We start from the raw sequence: 23,171 nt of genomic DNA, 5'->3' as shown, positions 1-23,171 counted from the left end.
TTGTTCTGATCCTGAGAGCACAAAAACATTAAGACATTAAGATTATCTTTAAGGACCCTAATGTTTAGAAATAAGTGAGAACTCAATTCTTGAGAGGGGAACAGTGCCACCTTCTGGTTTCACTTTGCACCTGCAATATCCAAACATCCACCAATGCAATGCAATGCAATTTGGTATTTATTGAGCTCCAACTCAACGTTCAAGGCATTGTAATGTGCCCTCTAGGACACGCAGTGATGAGCCTCTTTCCACAGGACGCTCACAGTCTAGGGGGGACAACTGACATGTACATAAAGTCCTTTGATCCAAGGTGGGCAGTGACATGGTCCCAGTGAGGTTCTGTGGGAACACAAGGTGGAGAGCCTGGGGTCAGGGCTGGCTTCATGGGCGTGTGATCTGTGCATTCACACAAGGCCATGTTTAGAAGGGCCTGGCCCTAGGCTAATGCTCTGCTGTCACTGTCTTGAAATCCTTAATAATTTTGAACAAGGGGCTATACATTTTCATTTCATACGGGGTCCCACAAATAATGTAGTTGGTCCTGCCGTGGGGAAACCTTGGAGGAGGTGACATCTGAGCTGGTTTGGAGGACAGGGCAGTAGTGGAGGAGGAAGAAAGGAGGAAGCCTCTTCCAGTGTGGAAGGAGAGGTGGAGTCCTTAGGCCTTGGTGACAGTGGTGTGGGGGAAGGAGAGAGAAGATCAGGTGCTGTGATGGGGGTGGAAAGGGAGGGGAGTTTGGTGTTAGATGGATTCAGGCTCCGGGCTAGGAGGGCATCCTAGGACAGTCCAGCAGCTGGAACTCAGAAGACAGGCCAGGGCTAGAGCTTTGAGGTCACAGACTTCCAGGGGGGTGCTTAGTGGGCCCACGGGTCCTAGGGTGCCCTGGGGGAGTGCAGAAGGAGACGGAGCTGCAGGCTGGGCCTGGGCTTTCAGGTCAGCCCAGGTTCTTAGCTTCTGAGACTCCCGCCTTGTGGAGTGGCAGAGGAAGTCCTTGAGGGCCGGGCTGCAAGGGCCCTTGAGCCCTGACTCTGCGTGTGGTGCACTGTGAAACTCCCCTTAGCCTCCTACAAGTGGCTTCCTGCTTCAACGCCGTCATGGGGCAGTGAGCTCGAACCTTCCGGAGGCGGGGGCACTCCTGTTGGGGACATTTCCCATGTGACTCTTTGCCTGCATTCCTCGGGCAGGATTCACTCTCGGGGGCCATGAAGGGCTTTGAACAGGCGTCTCCCTCCCCGACATAGTGGGTTTCAGCCTGCTGATGGCAGATGACAGGACTTCATCAAGACTTTGCGATCCTGCCATCTGGGAGTCTAAAGGAGTAAACCCCATTCCCCTCCCTTGGGAGATGTCAGCTTCTTCTTTCTCAAGGGGCTTTCCACGTTCCGGGGGCAGGAGCGGGGGAGTTCCACAGGAAATGAGCCTTTCCTCAGAGTTCAAGGACTGGGCCCAGGAGGGTGAGAGCCCTGAGCCTACATTTCAGACCGGTTCTCCCCATTCGACACCACGAGGGAGGGATTGGGATGGGCAACTGGCACTCATGATACATCTGTATCCTTGGTTCTAATGGTCTGAGCCAGGACCCTGCCTGGTCTGCTGCTTCACTGTAGAGCACAGACTTGGAAGATGGTGGGCAGGCTGCTCAGGAATGGGTTGTGATTTGGTCCCTGGGCCCCACGCAGAGAAGTTCCTCTCTCAGCTGGGTTGTTGCCCAGTCGATCCCAGGACTTCTGCCCAGAGCTGTCCTGGGAAAGCTCTGTTCTGTATTCTGTTTGCCTCTGGGCCTGGGGTGCATTTTGCTTGAAGTGGGGGGGAGGGGGGATAGCTAGTAGGATTACTCATCCTCTGAGCCGACAGGTGTCCCCCAGGGGATCAGGATGCTAGCTCCTTCTGAACCCCATTCCTTCTCCAGAAAGGATCAAAAAGCTAGGCTCTCTGTTCCATCGGACTTGTGGTCCCTTCCTGTGTGTGTGTGTGAGGGTGGGGGAAGTACACTGGGCACCTCCCTCCTCGGGGAGGTGGGTCATACAGACCAGATTCTGCCTTGGATAGGGGTTGATGCTAGCATGGCAGAGGAATCCCCGGTCCTCAGAACTGCATCCTACGGGGCCTGCAAGGGCAGTGCCTGGGTGGACGGATAAGACAGGAGACCTGAACGCTGTCCCAGCCACCTGCCCCAGCTGCCAAGAGCAAACACAGGCAGAGGTACTGTGCCTGGCTCCAGCCATGGGGAGTCCAAGGAAGGGCAGGTTTTTGTATTCCAGGCTGGAACCCAGTACTCCAGGGCAGGACTCTCAAGCTCCAGGGGGCATTCAGTGCTCCAAGTGGGATCCAGTGTTCCACATGGCACCTGGTGCTCCAAGTGGAACCCAGGGCTCCAGGCAGTACCCAGGGCTCCAGGTGGGGCTTGGCACTCCAGGTCAGCTCTAGCGTGGTGGGCAGGACCTGGTGCTCCGTGGCATGCAGGTCATGCCTCACAAGCCATGCTTGGGCGTGTGAAACTATGTGTTTTCTCTTCATGAGGAGACACAGCTGCCTGGAGGGTGAAATGCCCTCGGCTTGGCTCCTCAGAGTGTGTGAAGCTGTGTGTGAGACACGGGAGAGACGGAGAGAGACAAAGATGGAGGGAGAGAGACACACAGATCTGCAGTCACTGCGAGAGACAGAGCGACTGAATGCTTGAGCTAGAGTGCAACAGAGACAAAGACAGGGAAAGCCACACTCGTTCGTGGACACAGAGAGCATCACTCAGGTCGTGTCTTCCCAGAAGTAAAAGGACGAGTGACCGGGTTTCTCGCTGGGCCAGGTTTCTCCGGCGAGAGCCTTCTGCTGCTGGGGCTGCCTCCTTCGCTCCCGCAGCAAAGGCGCAGCGAGCAGAGCCTAGGACCCAGAAAAATGGCCCGGGGGCGGACCTCAGCCGCAGGGTCCAGGCCGCCCTTAAGTCTGGATGAAGAGGTGGAAGTTGGTGCGCGTGAACTCGTGGTGGATGCTCTCGAGGAGCGCGTCGGCGTCGGCGGCGGGCTCGGGGGCACCCGGGGGCCCGGGCCGCGCGCTGTATTCGGGGGAGTAGGTGAAGGAGAAGGCGCTGGGGTAGAAGAGGCCGTCGGCGCGCACGAGGCTCACGGGCACCGTGATGGGCGTGCGCAGCCAGCGCCAGTCGCTGCCGAAGGCGGCCACGTCCGGCACCACGCACACCAGGGACCGCGGGCTCCTGGTGAGGGGGCACCGAGGTTAGGACTGCAGTGAGGCTGATGACATGCACCCCCAACTCCGTTCCCCGGGCCCAAGGGCGGCGCCCCCCATACCTGTACATGGTTTCAGCCTCCACGTTCCCGAACCACACCTTGAGCCCCGCGTGGAAGTTCTCACCGTGGAGCTCCAGCGTGGCCACGTCGCCCCCGCCACTCAACTGGTAGAAGATGGGACCAGGTGGTGTGGGGGAAGGGCTGGCCAAGAGCCTGCTACCCTCTCTCACCAGCACCCCCCGCCCCCAAGCGCAGTCAGGGTCCACGCCCGCCAGCGCCCCCCAGCGCCCAGATTCACCTCGAGGGTGCTGATGAGGGGCACCGGAGTGACGGGCTCCCGGGTACACGCCAGGCTGGCGCTGAAGGAGAATTCCACCGACTCGGTACCGATGATGGTCCAGCAAGAGCTGTCGTTGAGCAGCGCCCTGTTCGCCTCCTTGGGGCAGGGGGAGGCCTGGGAGGAGACCCGAGGGGATGGGCAGAAGCTTCTGATGATGGCCCCCAGCTTGCGGAGCCACCACAGTGCCCGAGCTTCCGTGTTCCGGGTTCCAGGCCAGGCTCTGCGGTTTACCTGCCCTTTGAGCTTGGACAAGACCCTTAAGTTCTCTCAGGGTTAATAAGTTCGCTGGACTAGCTGATTTCTAAAGGTCTATTATTTTAGGATTCTAGAGTTCTGTTTTTTAACATTGTGCAATTCTGTGCCCTAACATTCTACAGTTTTAAAATTCTTTGGGAGGGAATATTGCTCAATAATGTTATTTCTACATATTATGATTTTATCTCAACATTCTATGATAATATTCTTTGGGGAGTAGTATGGCTTAATAGTAATAATAATTTTCCACATTCTATAATTCTGTTTTAGCATTCTGATTCTAATAGGCTTTGCTCAATAATACTCAATACAATTATTATTTACATTCTACAATTTCACATTCCAACATTTTATGACTCTAATGTTCTTTGGGAAGGAGTGTTGCTCAATAATATTATTACTATTTTTTTCCTACATTCTCTGACTCTGTCAGGATATGACAGTCGATGATTCTAACATTCTCGGGAAGGCAGTATTGCTCAGTAAGTAGCAGCCAGTATGATGATGATTACCTTGCATTCTATGGGTCTCTGCCTTCTGACTTTCTAGGATGCTTGGTGCTGACATTCTCTGCTTCTCACCTGGAACTGCACCACCTTCTCTGTGGCGAGACATAAGTAGCTGCCACCCCCTCCTGGAGGACCACCCGGAAACTGGAAGGCACACTTGTGCAGTTGGGAGATGGGCTCATCCACGTCAAGGAGTGCACACTGTTTGGCTACTTTGCGGATGATCTATAACAGAACGGTGGTAGGAAGCAGGGCGGCAAGGTGCCTGGGTGCCCTGAGGCTGCCCTCCCAGCCAGCTTTCTGCTACTCTGATAGCCAGGCAGACACTGGCAGATTCCCCCTGCCCAGGCCCTTTACCACCATCTAGCCCTACGAAGCACTGAGTACCTCGATTGAGACCAGTCTTCATGCCTTGGGCCCTCACCCTCCAGCCATGACCATGTGGGTCACAGCTTCTGCATGGATCTGGGGAGATCCCTCCAGGTATACCCTCCCTTTCCATACCATTGGAGGTAGTGTGATGCCTGTGACAGTGCAGACAAGCTGCACCAGGGAGCCATAGCGGACGTAGCCCTCTCGAGGTGGGAAGTCCCCCTGGGAACAGTGTTCATCAGCTGGAGGTGAAAGGAAGGAAGGAGGGTTTTAGGGGCCCCATGCTTCTGCCTCAAGCTCTGCCCTTCTTGCCTCTGGCTCCCCCTCACATCACACATGGGTCTTGTGGGTAAGGTTGGCATGCAGGGAGGCAGCTAAGGGTGAAGGTTTGCATCCTGGAGGGCTCATCGGTTGCCATCCTCACAAATGTCTGCCCCCTGGCGTGGGGCTTGAGATGATGGGAAAGGGCTGGATATTGGAGTGAGGATAGCTTGGATCAGAGACAGACCCACTGGGACTTTGGCAAGTCTTTTTGTGTTTCTGAGCCTTAGTTCTACTGGGCAAAGTTTGCTTTCCTTGAGGAGTTGCGGTGATGATTAAATAAGCTAATGCGTGTGAAGCGCCCAGCCCAGGGCCTGCGGATGTGTTTACCCAGGTGGAGCGTGAAGGCAGCCCACTGGCGCGCGCTGGCCACGAAGGCCCCGTCCTCCACAGAGAGGTAGCGTGTGGACACCGTCTGGGAGCGCAGGCGGTTGAAGAGGGAGACTTTGGAGCCCGAGGATATGCACACTGTGAGGGGAGGTGGAATCAGCACCCTGGCCCACGCTTGGTCCCTTGGACTTGCCAGACAATTTCCAATTCTCTGTCCCCTCTGCCAGTCTGGTTTATATGCCCACTGGCCTAGGTGCACTGGGCATTCCTATCTCACAGCTATTTATCTAGTAACTGCTATAGTCCTGCTTCTATACTTATTTGCCCGTTCCTTTCTGCTGCCTGCGCATCCTTCAAGTCAATAAACAGAATTTTATCAAGTATTCACTAAGTGTCTACTTTGTGGCAGGCACTGTGCTGGGCACTGGGCTCCAAAGGGTGAAGTAGACCCAGTTTTGCTCTGGAGGAGTTCACGGTCTTGGAGGAGAGACAGGGACATAAATATAAAATTTCGATATGATGAGGTAAGGCCTGGGTTAAGGAGGGCTTGCTGGAGGAGGCTATGCTCTCAGCTGGGGAGCACGAAGCAGGTAGGAGTTGCTCAGGGAGCTGCGTGAGGAGAGGCCATGTGGTGTGAGACGGCAGTACAGTTTTTCTAGGGCTTGACATTGATCTCTTGCAGCTTATCACACATACTCACACTCACACTCACACTCAGAGCCACAGTTTTGTTTTCTGATTGAAGTTTGACCAGCTGGGGAGAAAGCACTGGGTCATCTCCCTCTGTCTCCTCACGGTGCCAGCCATACTGTAGGTGCTCAGTTTATACTTAGCTCACGTTCTCATCCATTGAATAATGATGACAGGTACTGTTTTAAATGCTTACATGTATTAGCTCCTGTGATCCGCTCAGCAACCATCTAAGGTAGATAATACCATCTCTACTTAAGAGAGCAACTTGCTCAAGATCACACAGCTAGCAAGTGGCAGAGCCAGGATTCAAACCCAGGCCGCCTGGCTCTGGAATCTCACTCTTAACCATCACACTATACCTCTTACCCTCCCTGGCCCTTTCCTGATGTGGAGGACCAGCCAGAGCACTGCCTGGATCTGAGACATTCTTCAGGGATTTTAACAGACAGCAAGTAAGTATGGTGTAGGGGTAGGAGCTGGACATTGACTCAAGTTCAAATCCTGGCGGGGCCACTTCCTAGCTGGGCAATCTTAGACAAGTCAGCTGGAATGTAACAGGCCCAAATATTCCTTAAATGAATAGATGTGAATGTTCCAGACCTCATTTTCTCATCTACAACATAGGAACGATGACAGTACGTACCTCACAGGGACATGGTGAGCATCAAATATGATGCTGAATGCAAATGCCTGCCAGGAAGGCGCCCCCCTACTCCCCGTCCACCTCCCAGCAACGGTAGTGGTGGTGATGGTGTTATTGTCATCTAGGCTTTTTTTCTTTTTCCTTCTTTCTCATATTCTCAAAAGCCCTTGCCCCGGGATTTGTCACTTGGCGTCCAGGGCCGTACTTATCTCAAACTGCCCGTTTGATCAGCTATGTGTGTCTCTCTCCCCTGCTAGACTGTGCATTCCTCCAGAACAGACACTTGTCCTTATTTTGTGGGGATCCAGCACCTGGCACAGAGCCAGGCACACAGCAGGCACTGAATAAATATTTTTCAGTGAATTTCCTCTGCCCTTTTATTGTCACTTCTAATCTGTCCTTCGTTCAGCACCTACCGGCCGTTTGGGGAGCCCCCAACTCCCCGCCCCGCCCCCCACCCGAGGTCTAGTATCTGTCCCTTTTCCCCTTTGCTGTGGCTTCTCAAACTCCTCTCATTCCCAGACTGAAGCCGCACCCCCTCACCCAGACCCCGCCCCCTCTCGGCTCAGACCCCGCCTCTCCCACTCTGACCCCACCCCTACAACCCAGGCCTCCCCCGCCGCCAAATCCAGCAGCTCCAGGCTTGATGGCCTCTCCCTGCCAGGCCGCGCGGTCAGTCCCCGCCCCGCTCACGGTCGGTGTTTTTCAGCGACTGCTTCTTCTGCGAGGGCTTCGAGATGACCTTGATGAGGCGGCTGTGGAAGGTGCCCAGCTCCCGGCCCCCTCGGAGCACTAGCCGCAGCACCAGCCGGAAGTGCTTCCTCTTGTCTGCGTCCGAGATGAACAGGGTCTTGGCGCAACCGAATTCCTGCGGGGTTCGCGCAGATGGGGGGCTATCTCATCCCAGTCGTCCGCCACCGGATGAACCCACCTCCCCCAGTTATCTGGCGTCCGCCCCGTCGGACGTGACCTGAAGCAGCACGATCCAAGCTCTGGGGCTCGCCCTCCAGGCAGAACCCGGCTCTCTCATCCTCCCTACCTATCCCTTGGCTTCTGCAGGGCAGTAAGCGAGTCCTCCTCTCCAAAGAGGGAGGGATGGGAGCAGGAATCGGCCTCCCTCCGATGCGCTCTCACCCTGGAGTCCGGCTGCTCCTCAAAATTCAACTTCTGCGTCTCGGCGGCACTTCCGGACGCGCCGTCCAGTCCCATGTAACCGCACACCGTGGGCCCGGTCTCCCCTGCCTGGTGGGCTGGAGAGGGACGCAAGCAGGCTCTGAAAGGACTCAGGTGCCAGACAAGCCACGTTCTCGCCGCCAGATGGCGCGGCTAGACTGCGCCTGCGAACCGCCCCGCTCCCAGGCTCTACTGCTGTGGTCCTCCTACGTGGGGAGGCCACGGCAGCCCTGGATTCCGCCCTCACCTTGGCCCTGCACTGGCTTCACCCTCCAGCCGGGACCTGCGAGGTAGACACAGGGCGGGGGGCAGAAGAACCTGCGGAGACACGTAAGCGCCGGGCTCGTATAGCATCTCCACTTGGCTGTCTTGTAGGCATCTCAAAAGTAGCATAAACCCGACAGAATCCTTGATTCGCCCTCCACCTTTGCCACCGCCCTCCCCAGGCTGCTCCTTGACTGAATCCCATTAACACTGCAGCCTTCTTTTACACTCCTTTCATTCAACCTGTCAGTAAATCCTGTCGACTCCACCTTCAGAACTTATCCGGAATCCTTTGGCTTCTTACCACTTCCACCTTAGTCCCAACTGCTGTCACTTTTTGCCTGGACCACTGCATCAGCCTTCAAACCACTCTACTTCTACACCTCTTCCCTTCAACCTCTTTTTCACATAGCATGCAGATTGCCTTCTCTTTTCTTTTTTTTTTTTAATGTACAAGTCAATCATGTTTATTTGACTTCTTTTTCTTTTTTAAGATTTTATTTTTCCTTTTTCTCTCAAAGCCCCATGGTACATAGTTGTGTATTTTTAGTTGTGGGTCCTTGTAGTTGTGGCATGTGGGATGCTGCCTCAGCATGACCTGATGAGGGGTGCCATGTCCGTGCCCAGGATTCGAACTGGTGAAACCCTGGGCCACCGCAGCGGAGCGCCCAAACTTAACCACTCGGCCACGGGCCGGCCCCGGTTTGACTTCTTAAAATCCTCCAGTGGCGTAAATTCAAAAGCCTCACATGATCTGGCCCCTGCTTATCTCTCCAACTTTATTTCCTACAACTTCCTCTCTCCTCCTCTAATACCAGCCACTCTGACTTCTTTTGTACCTTGAATCAGGCCAGGCTGGTAGAGCCTCAATCTGTGCATTTTCTTTTCCTTCTAATTGGAACATGCTTCCCCCACATTTTCTCATGTCTGGCTCCATTTTCACATTCAAGTCTCAGTTCAGATGTCACCTGCTTAAAAGGCCTTTCCAGCACCTTGACCTTTCTAGCTAAAGTACCCCGGCTCCAGTTTCTATCACATTACCTGTTTTGTTTCCCTTCTAGCTCTCATCACAATCTGGAAGTGTCTTGTTCACTGATTTGTGGGGACTTTATTGTCTGTCTCTTCCATGCTAGAGTGAAGATGCCATGACAGCAGGGACTGTATCTATCTTGTTCTGCTGTATGCCCAGTGCCCAGCAGTGCCCAGAGAGCCTGGCCTATTATAAGCACTCAGTAAGTAGATGTTGAATGAAAGGATGAATGAGTGGGTTAATGAGTGAATGAATGGGATTCATCCAGTCATTCACCCATTCAGCTGCAGATTCACAGGGAGGTTCTGCTATAGTGAGTCCTCTCCAGGCTCTAAATGACACTAAACAGGGAGGGGCGGCTGGGGCACCTACCGCTTCTCATTTCCATAGGATTTCTGGGCCACTTTGGCGTGCAGGATCCACACGGTTTGCTGGCACTGTTGCTGCAGGCACTGGCGCACGCCTTCCCTCAGGACCGTGGCGTGCTCAGGGGATGACCTGGGAGTGGGGGCAGGCCGGCTGGCCCGCAGCAGGGAGCGTCAAGGAGCGCATGGAGCCCGAGGTGGAATGAAATGAATGGGAGGGAGGGGCTGCTCCAGTTCTGCCCCCTGCAGGGCCAGGGAGAGGAAGTGTCAGGCAAGGGAGGGGACTTGCGTGCAAGTCATGGGCTAAATATTTGTGCTTCGAGGTGCTCAATGAGGCTTGCACTGAGCCCACCAGGACCACCCAGGCGCACTCCCAGGGTCTGGCTCCATGCCCATTACAGCCTGGAGCATTGAGGGGAGGCCCCAGCAGCACAAAGGCAGCACTTATGCTGGCCTTGGGATGGAAACAGGGTTGCGAGGGTGCATGGCTTCCGTGAACCCTGATGGGACGCATCCCAGCCAAGTCTTGATGCCAGGGGGGACCCCCAGACTAGGTGCTCTCCTGCCTGCCGGCCGATGCCTGGAAACATGCAAGGGTCCCAAAACCGTGTCCCCAGGATTCTGGGGGAACATTTGAATCCTTCCAGGGGTCAAAGCAACACTCCCTCCCCGTTTCTCCTGGAGAAGGGACCTGTTGCTGTCTCAGCTGTCCCTTCCTTGATCACAGGGCTTCCCTCGGCCCTGTGGAGTGAGCCAGTCAGAGCCTAGGGGCCTGGTGGCTTCTCGGCCTGGGAGTTTTGATGGGTGAGGGCGGCGGGTGGGCCCAAGACATAAGCCATTGCAGAGAGCATGTAAGGAGTCCGCGATGGCACAGATTTGAGGGGCTACCAGGTGGGGCCCAGGGAGAACCATGAGCCCTGAGGCTGCCCTTCTGAACCCTTTACCGTCTTCGCAGGACCGGAGTCCGGGGACCTCTCCTCACTCCTGGAGGGGGCAGAGGAGGGCAAGAGCCGGGCCGCGCCCTCGGAAGAAGCCGGGCCAGGCAGTCGGCGGCCCGAGCCAGGCCCCGCTCCGCCCCTTGGGGCTCTCCTCAGGGAAGCGCCTCGGAGCTTCCAACTCATTCCGGCTGCGGAGAGCGGAGCCGCCCAGCCTCCCGCTGGAGCCCCACTCCAGCCCCGCAGCTCGCGTCTGCGGCTCCGAGGGCGCAGGAGCGGGGGGCGCCGCGTTTGCCCCGCCCCAGCGCTCAGAGGACCGGGGACCGCTCCCTGCCGGTGGGAGGGGTCGCAGCCCGCTCCCCTCCCCACCCGCCAGCCCCGGGTTAAATGCGGCCGCCGCCTCCGCTGGCTCCAGCCGCCTGGCAGTCCCCACTTCGGGCACGCAGCCCGCGCCGTTACCTGGTCCAGCTGCCCGGGTGGCTGCGCCCGTCGGCTCCGCTCTGCGGCCGCGCCTCTGAGTTGTCCGGCAGGTTCAGGTGAGTCAAAGGGCCTGGGGGCGCCGAGGGGTCTGCGGGGCAGCAGGCGTCAAGCCAGACCGGGCGGCCGTATCTAACCGCGGCTGCACCGCCTACGGCGCCCCATCTGACCTGCCGTGCCCTGCCTCACCTCTGTGGGGTCCTCCACCAGCAAGGCCGCCCAGATGGGGAGAGGGGACTGTTTCCCTAATCTCCTCCCTGCAGGAGCCCCCAGGAGCGTCCTCAAGGTGTCAGTCTTCAGCCAAGTCTTGAGGAATTATTCAGAGACCTCTCCTCTCTTTCGAGCCCACCTTCTTCTCCACCCTAGGGGCATTTCTGAATCTCTTCTTAGCGCAAGGAGTACCCCTCAGAGGAGCTCCGGGTTCTAGTGTCAGCCCTGTCACCACGTTGCTGTGTGACTTGGGGGAGACATTGCCCTCTCTGGACCTAGTTCTTTCCTCTGTAGAATGAGAGGCTGGAAAGGCGATGAATTTTGAGGCAGTCGCTATTTTGACTTTCTAGGATTACTGGGGTGGAGGCAGGTTGCCAGGCAAGATGTTGGCTCAGGCCAAGAGCAGGATAAGGGGGACCTAAATCAAAATTTGGGATCCAGAGGCTTCTGCAGGTAGGAAAGGATAGGAGGTGGCAAAGGTCCCTTGTGCCTTTACCCGCACGCTGCCCAGGGGTGCTCGCCGCCTCTATGGCCCAAGCTAGAGAAGGCATTCCACGCCTTCCTACCTCCAGCTGCGGCTGGCACATCTGGCGAAGTCACCCTCCCACGACGGGCCTGCCAGAGGGATTTTTGTTACTCTACCAGGCGTGAAAGGCGAAGGCAGAGAGGATCCAGGACGGGAAGGCCGCCTGGAGTGAGCGGCAGGCACCCGATCTTGCTCAGAATGGGCCCATTCACGGAATTGGGGGAGGGGGCGGGGCTGCGGTTGGGTCAGGGGCGGTCGGCCCCCTCTGCCAAGAAACAGCATCAGAGAAATAGCTACCGCAGCTTCAGCACGGGGGCGGGGGGTGGGGTAGGGAGCAAAGAGAGCGAATGGAAGGAAAAGAGGTGACGCCTAGGCGCCAGGTTTCCAGGCAGCTCCGAAGGGAGAAGGGGGCCAGGAGTCCCAGGTTCCTTTGCAGCTCGGCGGGGCGCCTTCTTGGGTCTCGCTTTCCCCATCTGTACAATGGGAGTCCTTCATGATTCTCAAGGGGCGTCGCCAAGGGCCGCGGGAGGGTGAGCGCTCACCTGCTGCCCCCACAGGGTCCATGGCCTCGCTCCCAGGCCCCGGCCGCTCACTCACAGCCTCCGGGCGCATCCACTGCCACTGTCCCCGGAACCCTGCGCACTCGGGCTCCTCGGCCCTCGCGCCGAATATAGCCTGGCCAGGTCTTATCTCCAAGGCCCCGGGGCTGCCGGCCCCCTGTTTGCTCTGGACAGGGGCACCTGCCGGGCAGATGTGGGCTTCCCACGGCCACCTAGCCACGGCGGCCAGACCGGGGAAGGCGCCCCCTGGCGGCCTCTCCTGAGAGCAGGCGGGAAGCGGAGGTGCCAAGCCGCGAGCTCATCTGCGGCGTGGTGGGTTTTGGCCAATGCGCTGCCCGCCTGCGGTGGGGCGGTGCACGGCTGAGCGTGTGTGGTTGGCGGGGCGCGGGGGTTGGGAGGACAGCCACACAGAGGCGCCTTGTGTGCGGAGGGGAGGGGGCCGAGGTGGGGAGCAGCTTCTGTTTGCAGAGGTTCTCCTGCCCCGGGCAGAGCGCGGGGAGCACGCCGGGTGCTCCTCGGAACCCCGCAGGCGCTGGATTGTATCCTGGTGCAGCCACTTTCTTGCCGCGCGATTTTGGGTACCAGCGCTTAACTTTTCTGAGCCGGTTTCCTCATCTGTACAATGGGAACAGTAACAGCCTTAGACTCAGAATCGCCAAGAGGATTAAATGCCATAATGCTTGAAAAGCGTTTAACACCGTGCCTGGCATTTAGGAAAGGCTCTCTTCTTGGTACATTTTGTCTATTTTTATCCACCTTCTATTTATTTATGATTCTGCAGTTCTACAAAACGGAATTCCTTGTATTTCCCAGCAATCTCACTGTAATGAATTTTTTTAATCATGAAAATTTGCAAACCACAAAGTAGAGAGATTAGTAAGATAAACCCATGACCCTCCTCTCCTTCCAAGTGCCGCACCCTGAATAAGAGCTCTGTAAATACTGTCGCTCTGCTCTTTTCCTTCCTCCCTCCAGGCTCTGACACTCCGTTCCCTGTTCCCCAGGCGCCATGACGGGGCTTCTGTGTTCGCCACTGCCCGTGTTGCTGCTCCTTCTCTGGCCGTGGGAAACCCAGCCCCAGTTCGCAGGTGAGCCAGGGCCCAGCCCTCACCAGCGGAGGGAGGAAAGCAAAAGCAGGCTCTCCGTCTGCGGCCAGCTAGGCCTGCTGGGGAGAGAAAAGCAAGGGCTTTGGAACCGTAAGGGGCTGGGTGCGAGTTCACTGCTTCACTTCTCTGGGCCTCAGTTTCCTCATCCGTAGGATGTGGCTCGGAGGTAACAAAGTGGGGCTCATGCAAAACTGCTCATTCGATATTTAATTTTTAAAGTTCATTGAAAAATCAGGAGATTTCACATAAAAGCCCCTATTTGGGACTTCTCTGGAACGATGCAAGGGTCTGCTAACATGGGGTCTGCATGGCTGCATGGCAGCAGTTGGCTGGATCTGCCCCCTTTAGGAGGGATACGGGCTCTCTGGGTGTCCGCCGTGTACCCCAACCAGTTCACTCATTAGTGTTGCCTGCCTGGCCCCGTAGGCATTTGCGGTAGCGGCATCCCCTCGCCCCCTCCCTAGTGGATAACACCTCCTCAGAATAGCCTTCAGAGCTATTAGCGCAGGCCCTCAGCAAATGCTGGATGAGCGAATGTATCTAACTTGTATTTGCGAGGCCAATTCTGTGCTGCACGCACTTATGCCGGGAGACCCCCACTCCGCCCTGGGTTTCCTTGGGGGTCTCCCAGAGGTGAGGCTTCGCTGACTAAGAAAGCGCTCCTTGATCTCCTCGCAGGTCCTGGGTGCCGTGCTGGGCCCCTGGATTTGGTGTTTGTGATTGACAGCTCGCGCAGCGTGCGCCCCTTCGAGTTCGAGACCATGCGGCAGTTCCTGGTGGGCCTCCTCCGCAGCCTGGACGTGGGGCCCAACGCCACGCGCGTCGGCGTGATCCAGTACTCAAGTCAAGTGCAGAGCGTCTTCCCGCTCAGCGCCTTCTCGCGCCGCGAGGACATGGAGCGTGCCATCCGCGCTCTGGTGCCGCTGGCGCAGGGCACCATGACCGGGCTGGCAATCCAGTACGCCATGAACGTGGCCTTCAGCGTGGCCGAGGGCGCGCGTCCGCCTGAGGCGCGCGTGCCGCGCGTCGCTGTCATCGTGACCGACGGGCGGCCCCAGGATCGCGTGGCTGAGGTGGCGGCGCAGGCGCGCGCCCGTGGCATTGAGATCTACGCTGTGGGGGTGCAGCGCGCCGACGTGGGCTCCCTGCGCGCCATGGCGTCCCCGCCGCTGGACGAGCACGTCTTCCTCGTTGACTCCTTCGACCTTATCCAGGAGTTTGGCCTGCAGTTCCAGGGCCAGCTGTGTGGTGAATTAGGGGGTGCTGGAGCGAGGCTCGAACTCTCCAACCGCTTAGATTCCTGTTCCCACCTCTGTGAATCCCATCCCATCCCATCCCATCCCCTCCAGCGTGGCCCCGCCCACTCCAGCTTTAGCCCCGCCCACTAGGTAGCGTTGAGTTGCTCTCGCCTACCGCAGGATGTCACATTCCAGTTCTGTGGACTTTTGCTTAGGCTTCACCCGCAGGAGCAACTTTTAGTGTGCCCCACCCACCAGGATGAGCCGCTGTGGTTTACCACAGGCTTAACGTCCAACTCCAACACCGCCCCTCAACCCAAGCGGCACCGTCCCTCAAAGCTGAAAGCAATGCCCTCTCAAAGCATCATGCCGACAGGGAGGCCCGCCCACTCTCATTTTGGCTCCTCCCGCAATGTGCAAGGTCTGTTCTAGTCACACCTTGAGTTACTCCGCCCACGTTGATATAGCACCTCTCCGCCTCCTCGACTTTACCCCTGTGTGGTCCTGCCCTATCCACCGACACATCTGGCCCCGTGCCCTGCTCTTCTGAACCTGTTCACAGGGGCTACTCGGGCCCTGTTCTTACCCTAAACCATGCCAACTGGACTGGCCCCTCTCAAATGAGTCATATGCCATCTAAGGCCGTACTTGAGCATGGTGTCTGCCTCCGACCTCATCTAGCTCTCTCCTGTTGGAGGGTTCTGTCCATCTGTCCCCTGCTGATTCTAGTCTTGTATATCTTCAGGAAAGGACCTGTGTGCTGAGGGGGAGCACGGCTGCCAGCACCAATGTGTCAGCGCCCGGGGCACATTCCACTGCACCTGCAATCCTGGCTACCAGCTGGCAGCAGATAACAAGAGCTGTTTGGGTGAGAGATGTCTCCTGCAGTCCCACTGCTCCTGAGCCTTCTGTGGCTCTCTATTGTCCCAGCTCCAGACAATGAGTTTGGAAGGGCCTTTGGTAGTAAGAGTCCAGCTCCTTCCCTTTACATGTCTAAGAAAGGGGAGGTATTGCCTGGGGTCACACAAGGTCTTGGTGGGACCAGGGCTAGACATCTTGAAGCAGCAGTTAAGAGTGCTTTCTATGTCTTTCTCTTCCCTCATTCAGGCTTGTCTCCTACCTGGTTCCAATACCCCTCCCAAACTTGTTTGTGTCTTTTCACAGGCACATCATCACCGTTTCTGTTACTTAGACACTGTTGGGGTCTTGAGTTAGGGTCTCCATACCCTCCCCCACATATGCTGCTCATTCCTGCTTCTGCTTCTCAGCTCTTTCTGGGCTGCTCACCTGGGCTGTCCTTGCCACTCCTCTCTGCACCTGAAAATCATTCAAAGCCTGGTTCTTCATGTTTGCCTTCGGAAGAGCTAGGCACACAATGCCTTGCTTATACAGTTGGGATTTTCCTTTTCATGTATGTGTGCCCATTCCTGTGATCATAATGGCAGCTACCATTTACTGGTGCCAGGTGAGTATCAGACATGGTGCTAGGAGAGTTACATATATCATCTCTCAACCTCACAACGACCTGGAAAATGAGGTCATGTGATCCCAATAATCCGGATGTCGGCTGGGGTCTTCCTGTTTCCAGAAACTTAGAAGAGGCTGGCTTGAAGCCCCACTGATGACCCGTGAACATTCAGACCACTCCCTAAGATCTCTGGGAAATTCCCAAGTGCTTACATTCTGTGATCACCCCTCGCTCTGAGCTTCTGCTGAATTCAGTTTATAGGTCCTCTCTCGATGTCTCAACCCCACACATGCTGTTCTTGTTCCACGCGTGTAAATCAGCCTCTTCCTTGGTTTACATATTTGTGCACACAAGGGCATGTGTGTGTATAAATAAGCGTGAATATGTCCATTTTACTAAAGATGAGGGTGAACAGAGGTGTGAATTACATCTAAGTCAGGTCAGACATACACACACAAAAAAGAAACATCCCTTATTTCTAATTGAATAGTAGACACCCCAGCTCCTGAAAGGTCCTCAGTCACCCAACTACTGGGGACTTTTCGCTGGCAACCTCAACCCACACAGTTGCTCATCTGCACACCATCTCTCTTGTTCTTTTTTTTCCTCTCTCCACTCCCATCTCTTTTCTAGGAACGCCCAATTCTCACTTTTTTTTGCAGGGTAATTCACCTCTCTCCTGTCCCTATTCCCCAGCTCAGCTCTAGGCCATCTTTGCACATCCAAACCATCCAGATACTCAACAGGGCAATGGTCCACCGTCCTCAGAAGAAAGTTGTAATAGCAGTTGCTTTCTTCCGGTGTTTTCCCATTTGCAAGTGGGGAGATGGAGGCTCCAATAGGTAAAGTGGCAGAGCCTGGTCCTCCCCTGTAAGTCAGTGAGCATCTTGTGGGCGGGGATCTTGTCTTCTACAACTGCAGATTCTTGTTCTTATGCCTGGCTTAGGAATGGGCGTGCTGGGATGCATCTAGGGCTTGATTTGGGAGGGTCACTTGGCCCATTAGGAAGGAGGCCCATGCTCATAGAAATTACAGATGCCTGGGTACCACCCCAGACTAATTAAGTCAGGATCTTTGGGGTTGGTATGTTTACAAAGCTCCTCAGGTGGTTGAGCTGTCAGGGCTGAGAAGTGCAGCCCCAGGGCACACTGAACACACCCGTGCACTGAAGGGACTCACGGCTGTGAGCACCACTGCATCAGCTCCCCGGGCTCCTATTTCTGTCACTGCCAAGCTAGCTTTGTACTCCAGCAGGGCCAGAAGAGCTGCAGGAGTGAGCAAAGCCCACCACTAGCACCCTAGACGGAGGCCTCTGATGGCTCCAATCAGAAGTGACATCTTGCTGTCTCTTCCTTCCCACCAGCCATTGACCACTGCGGCTTTGGGAACCACAGCTGCCAGCATGAGTGTGTGAGCACCTTTGGTGGACCGCAGTGCCGCTGCAGAGAGGGCCACGTCTTGATGCCCGATGGGAGGAGTTGTCAGGGTGAGAAGGGGTCTCCTGCATTTGTGCAGAGGGGCAAGGATCTTAGCTGGTAGAGTCCACTCTGACTCATCCTCACCTGTCTCTCCTCTAAGCCCGGGACCTTTGCAATGGTGTAGACCATGGATGTGAGTACCAGTGTGTGAGTGAGGGCCTCTCCTACCACTGCCTATGCCCTGAGGGGCGGCAACTCCTGGCAGATGGCAAGAGCTGCAACCGTGAGTGATGGGTGGGAGGGTACTCTGTCTGCCCCTGCCCCACTGCCTTTGCTGTGGCCCAAAGATGTGGTATGAATGTGTGTGTGTTGCTGGTGGTGGGGTTGGAGGGTGTGCCATGCCCTGGCTCCATCTCTTTCCCCTCAATCCTCTACCTTGCTGCCAAGGTTAATTTCAAAAATACATATTTGATCACATTCCTCCCTTGCTCAAAAGCCTCTGTGGCTCACCATTGCCTACAGAATAAAGACCAAATGCCTTACCCTTGAGTTTTTTGAATCGTGGGTGCAACCACATTAGTAGATAATGAAACCAAATTAGTGGGTTACAACCAGCATTAAAGAGAGAGAGAGGGAGGGAGAATAGAGTTTATTGCATGTAGAAAGAGTAAGTATTTTATGAAACATTTTTACGCTGTGTCAGCATACTGAGTGCATCATGATGTATTGTTATTATTTTTACTGTGGGTTGTGGTCCAAATTTTGAAACCATCGCCTTAGCGTTCCACAATCTAGCTTCAGCTAACCCCATCAGTCTGTCTCTTGACACACTTGAACATTTTAGCCATACTGGCCTGCCCGTTCCTGAATGTGTCCAGAGCTCCCAGCTTCCATCCTCTGCACAGGCTGCTCCCATTACCTAGAATCTCCCTTCTGCCTTGAAGAACACCTGCTCATCCTTGAACACCAATTCAAAGGTCACCACCTCCGTGCAGCCTTCCTCAACTACTCCAGGAAGAATGAATTATTCCTACCTTGGGCTCTGGGTGCCCCTCTATTCTAGCACTTTCCTTGACTGTAGTATATGGCATGTCTGACTGCTCTGCCCTATCCTGATTTCCCTATGGATCAGGATTCTGTTTCGTTTATTGTTGAACCTCCTTCAGGGCTGAGCGAAGTCCTGGCTCAGAATAGGGGAGGCAACATGTAGAGTGATTAGCAGCTTGGGTTTTGGGGTCAGATAGACGTCGTTTCAAATCCTGGCTCAGCCACTACTAGCTATGGAATTCAGGACAAAACACATTATCCTTCAGAACCTCAGGCTATAGAAAGTGGAGGTAATACCCAAGGTGATTGGGAGGGTTGAGAAAAAATATATAAAGCGCCTAGACCAGTGCCTGGCACGTGGTAAGCTGTCAAATAATAATGTTTTTGTTTTTGTTTGTTTATTAATACTGGTAAGCTGTTTAGAATTGTCTGATACATAGTAGATAACCAATAAATGGTAGCTATTGTGGTTATTATTATTATTTGTTTAAAAGATGCTTTTAGCAGATTGCCTGGCTTCTGCTAAGCACTCAAATGGCAAAAGGTATAATGATGATGATGATAATAATATTATTTAGTACAATGCCTGGCACAGAAAGGATTTAACAAATGGTATCTGTTATATGATAAATATGTGTGAATGAATGACCAGATGAGTAGATGGCTGCTGCCAGCCAAGGTTCTGGTTCCTTGGTCCAAGCCCTTCTCTTGGCCGTGTAGGGTGCCGCGAAGGCCACGTGGACCTGGTTCTGCTTGTTGATGGCTCCAAGAGCGTGCGCCCGCAGAACTTTGAGCTGGTGAAGCGCTTCGTGAACCAGATCGTGGACTTCCTAGACGTGTCCCCGGAGGGCACACGAGTGGGGCTGGTGCAGTTCTCCAGCCGAGTGCGCACCGAGTTCCCGCTGGGCCGCTACGGCACCGCAGCGGAGGTGAAGCAAGCGGTCCTGGCCGTGGAGTACATGGAGCGCGGTACCATGACCGGGCTGGCGCTGCGCCACATGGTGGAGCATAGCTTCTCCGAGGCGCAGGGCGCACGGCCCCGCGCTCTCAATGTGCCTCGCGTAGGCCTGGTCTTCACCGATGGCCGCTCCCAGGATGACATCTCAGTGTGGGCGGCGCGCGCCAAGGAGGAAGGTGAGCTTGGCGCGGGGCGCACTGGCCTGGGGTTGGGTTGGACGTGGGGAGGTGGCTTTCCTGAGATCTAGGGCGCCGCCTGGGTCCCTTCGCCCTGTAGGCATCGTCATGTACGCCGTGGGCGTGGGCAAGGCGGTGGAGGAGGAGCTGCGCAAGATCGCCTCGGAGCCCGCCGAGCTGCACGTGTCCTACTCTCCTGACTTCGGCACCATGACGCACCTGCTGGAGAACCTTAAAGGCAGCATCTGCCCGGGTGAGCACATCTGCGTCGGGACCCCTCCCCTCCTCTCGCTGCCCAACCTCGGATATGTCGCCTTCCTATTCACCCCTCCCCCCCTTCGAAGAGTTACAGCCAAGGGATGGACTCCCTAGACAAGAATCTTGTTCCTCAAAGTGTGGTCCTCGAACCAGCCACAGGGCTGTCACCTGGTAGCTTGTTAGAAAGGCGGTATTTCCAGCCTTCTCCAGACAGAATGAATGAGATTTTACCCTCTAACGAGACCCTCAGGTGATTCATATGTGTGTTAAAGTTTAAGAAGCCCTAGACTAAGTCCCCTGTTCCCCAAAGTAGGGGCTGTTCAGATTACTTTGGGAGGCTTTTTCAAAGGAATGCCAAACTTAGCATTTGTAAGTGTCACATCATTTATTCCTTTTAACTTGTTGGAATTCAACTTTACATACGTATATGTACATAGTGACGTGTATATACACTATACATACATGTATGTGTGTATGTACATGCATATACCTACAGACACATATATAAATACACACCTCTCTCTCTCCAGGCTAATTCTAATAATTAGCCAGAGGGTTATGCAGGCACTGGATTCACTGCTCTTTCAGGGCCCTTCCTGTCCTGACTCTTACGTCTCCTGCAGTGTGACTTTGGACAAGTCACTTAACCTCTACCCCTCCCTGAGCTTTCCTCTTCCGTAACAGGGGAGATGCTGGCTGCCCAAGGCTGTCTCCAGCTCTAGAAGTCTAAGGGAAATCTGGGTCTGTGCTTAAGGCTCCTCATCAGTTGGCTATAGGACCTTGGGCAGATCTTTCCCCCTGTCTGGCCCTCGGTTTCCTCATCTGTAATGTTCGGAGTCTTTGGGAGACTGTTATCAGTACCGTTGATGACACGACGTCCAGCAGTTTGCTAAGGGCACCTAGGAGACTAAGAAACATCTTTTGAATTATAACAGCAGTTCTTTATTGAAGGCCAAGAGCCAGGCATTGTAATACTAATGCTGTAATACTAAAAGTGGCACATTTTAACGGAATTTCAGTAATTCTAATGTACCATACATTGTAAGATTCACCATTATTTTGTATACTGCTAAGTAAAATCAGGTGCCAAATTTAATTGTGTGGCACTTATTTTGTTTTCATACATGTTAAAATGTATGGGGAGATAGACTTGGATCAGTGGTTCTTTGACCTTATTGGGCGTCAGATGCAACTGGAGTGCTTGTTAAAACAAAAATTGGGGCTGGCCTCGTGGCCTAGTGGTTAAGTTTGGGGCACTCTGCTTTGGCAGCCCAGGTTTGGATCCCGGGCGTGGACCTACACCATTCTTCAGTGGCCATGCTGTGGCGGTGACTCACATACAAAAAATGGAGGAAGACTGGCACAGATGTTAGCTCAGGGCAAATCTTCCTCAGCAAACAAAAAACAAAAACACAAATTGCTGGGCTCCAATCCAAGAGTTTCTGATTCAGTAGGTCTGGGGTGGAGTCTGATAACTTGTTTTTCTAATAACTTCTCAGGCGATGCTGATGCTTCTAGTTTAGGGACCACCCTTCGAGAACTACTGGTCTAGTGGAAATACACTATAAAGTGTTTACATGTGCCAGGCAGTGTTCTAGATACACACTCTCCCATAAGACAGCCATTAGCTACATGTGCCCATTTAACTTAAATTTATTAAAACTAAATAAAATAAAAAAATTTAGTTCTTCAGTCACGCTAGCCACATTTCAAGTGTTAAATAGCCACACGTTGCTTGTGACTACTGTAGTGGACAGGGCAGAAACAGAACATTTCCATCACTGCGTAAGGTTTCATCTGGAGAGTGCTGCTGTGAACTCTTGCGGCCCCAAGTGTGGTCCAGAGACCAGCAGCATCAGCAGCACCTGGGGGCTTATTAGAAATGTGGAGCCTCGGCTCCTTCCCCATTTTGAATAAGAATAGATTTTAATAAGCTCTCTTGGTGATTCCAGTGAGCATCAAGGTTTGAGAAGCACTCTCCTAAGATATGTACACACACACACAGGTCATAAAATCGTCAGCACCACCCAATGAATAGGTTTTTTCATTGTATGCACTTTTACAGATAAGGAAACTAAGGCTTAGAAAGTTTGAATGGGTTTTCCAGTATTTCTCAGTTCCCTAGCTGGAACTCATCCCAGGTCTGTTTGAATCCAAAGCCCATACCCTCAACCAGAGGCCGGGTGGAGGTATATCAGAGGGCCTCCGCCAGGGCCGGCTCGCCCTCCTGCAGCTTCTCATTCCCCTGACTCCCTGTGCCCCTGATTCTGCTGGCAGAGGAGGGCATCAGCGCTGGGACCGAGCTTCGGAGCCCCTGTGAATGCGAAAGCCTCGTGGAGTTCCAGGGCCGCACGCTGGGGGCGCTCGAGAGTCTGACGCAGAAGCATATCCTTTGGGGCTGGGGGCGCGGGCTGGAGGGAAGGTGAGCGGCCCCCCCCGAACCCCAGCGACCTCCTTAACCGTTCACTGGTCCAGCTGACGGCGCGCCTGGAGGATCTGGAGAACCAGCTGGCTATCCAGAAGTGAGGGTCGCCGGTGGGCCGGACCCGGGCAGGGGCGCAGCCCCGCGGACAGTGCCCCCTCGTGCGCCGAACGGGCGCCGGGGCGGGGCCGCACCTGGGCCCTCGGGCTTGGGCTGCCGGGAGGAGGCGCTGGCAGGCTCCCAGCGCTGCGCTCGAGCTGGCCTCGCCTGCACCAGAAGCCTGACTGCGGGGAACAGGGGGCGCCGCCTAGGTCCGCACGCCCTCGCCACGTGCTGCGCTCAGTTCTCTGTTGGGTTTCTTTTTTGTTTTCTTTTTCTTAAAATAAAATAAAATTGGTTTCCACGGGGTTGGTTTGTGGGTCTTGCTCCGCCGTCGGGGGCAGGGGAGGCCAGACGGAGCGCGCTCCGGCGGCGCCCGGGCGGCGTCTCCTCGGAGAAAGGCGCATTGTGCGGGGGTCGGGCCGGGGGCTGGGGACCCGGCGCTGCTTCCCCCTCCTTGTTTATTCAGCCAAGAACAGATGGCTCCTTATGCAGGCTGCGGGACGGGAGGGGGCTCAGCGGGAACCCTTGGCGTCTGAGCAGATCTGCGCCTCTCCATTCCCCACCTATCTCAGGGTGCCCCCTAACCTGGCTAAAAGACTGCTAGAACTGGGCGAAGGAGTTGGTGAGAAAGCGGGGGGCAGTAATGGAGCCCCTAAACGGATGAGGTGGGGGCGGCTAGGTGAGTTTCGCCTGGATTTTATCTCCCTGCTGCACTTGGTAGGGAGAAGAGGAG

At 55.1% G+C, this 23,171-nt stretch overlaps 2 protein-coding genes across 7 annotated transcripts; one reads left to right on the top strand and one right to left on the bottom strand.

Moving 5' to 3' along the window:
- Positions 1-159: 159 nt before the first annotated feature.
- On the bottom strand, positions 160-12,412 carry RBPJL (recombination signal binding protein for immunoglobulin kappa J region like). Its single transcript, XM_070589300.1, has 12 exons — positions 12,228-12,412; positions 10,932-11,040; positions 9,545-9,691; positions 8,126-8,196; positions 7,840-7,955; positions 7,399-7,573; positions 5,370-5,507; positions 4,851-4,960; positions 4,419-4,571; positions 3,541-3,696; positions 3,303-3,406; positions 160-3,208 (listed from the first exon to the last, which is right to left on the bottom strand). The coding sequence occupies exons 1-12, from the start codon at positions 12,295-12,297 to the stop codon at positions 2,935-2,937; spliced, it is 1,623 nt and encodes a 540-aa protein (XP_070445401.1). The 5' UTR covers positions 12,298-12,412; the 3' UTR covers positions 160-2,934.
- MATN4 (matrilin 4) lies at positions 7,951-22,743 on the top strand. Of its 6 annotated transcripts, none has more exons than XM_070589297.1 (12): positions 7,951-8,208; positions 9,276-9,374; positions 10,493-11,008; positions 13,250-13,333; positions 14,030-14,599; positions 15,335-15,457; positions 17,421-17,543; positions 17,636-17,758; positions 19,243-19,656; positions 19,757-19,909; positions 22,192-22,299; positions 22,382-22,743. In XM_070589297.1, exons 4-12 carry the CDS (start codon positions 13,255-13,257, stop codon positions 22,438-22,440), a joined length of 1,752 nt encoding a protein of 583 aa, XP_070445398.1. In that variant the 5' UTR covers positions 7,951-8,208; positions 9,276-9,374; positions 10,493-11,008; positions 13,250-13,254; the 3' UTR covers positions 22,441-22,743. The 6 variants fall into 6 exon arrangements, with proteins under 6 accessions (XP_070445398.1, XP_070445396.1, XP_070445400.1 ...); XM_070589295.1 differs by having other exon boundaries at positions 13,221-13,333; XM_070589299.1 differs by lacking the exon at positions 17,636-17,758.
- The last annotated feature ends 428 nt before the right edge of the window (positions 22,744-23,171 follow it).

This window comes from Equus przewalskii, chromosome 21 (genome assembly GCF_037783145.1).
Source record: "Equus przewalskii isolate Varuska chromosome 21, EquPr2, whole genome shotgun sequence".
Lineage (NCBI taxonomy): Eukaryota > Metazoa > Chordata > Mammalia > Perissodactyla > Equidae > Equus > Equus przewalskii.
Note: the sequence above shows the minus strand (reverse complement) of the source record. Positions and strands in the feature narration are given on the sequence as shown.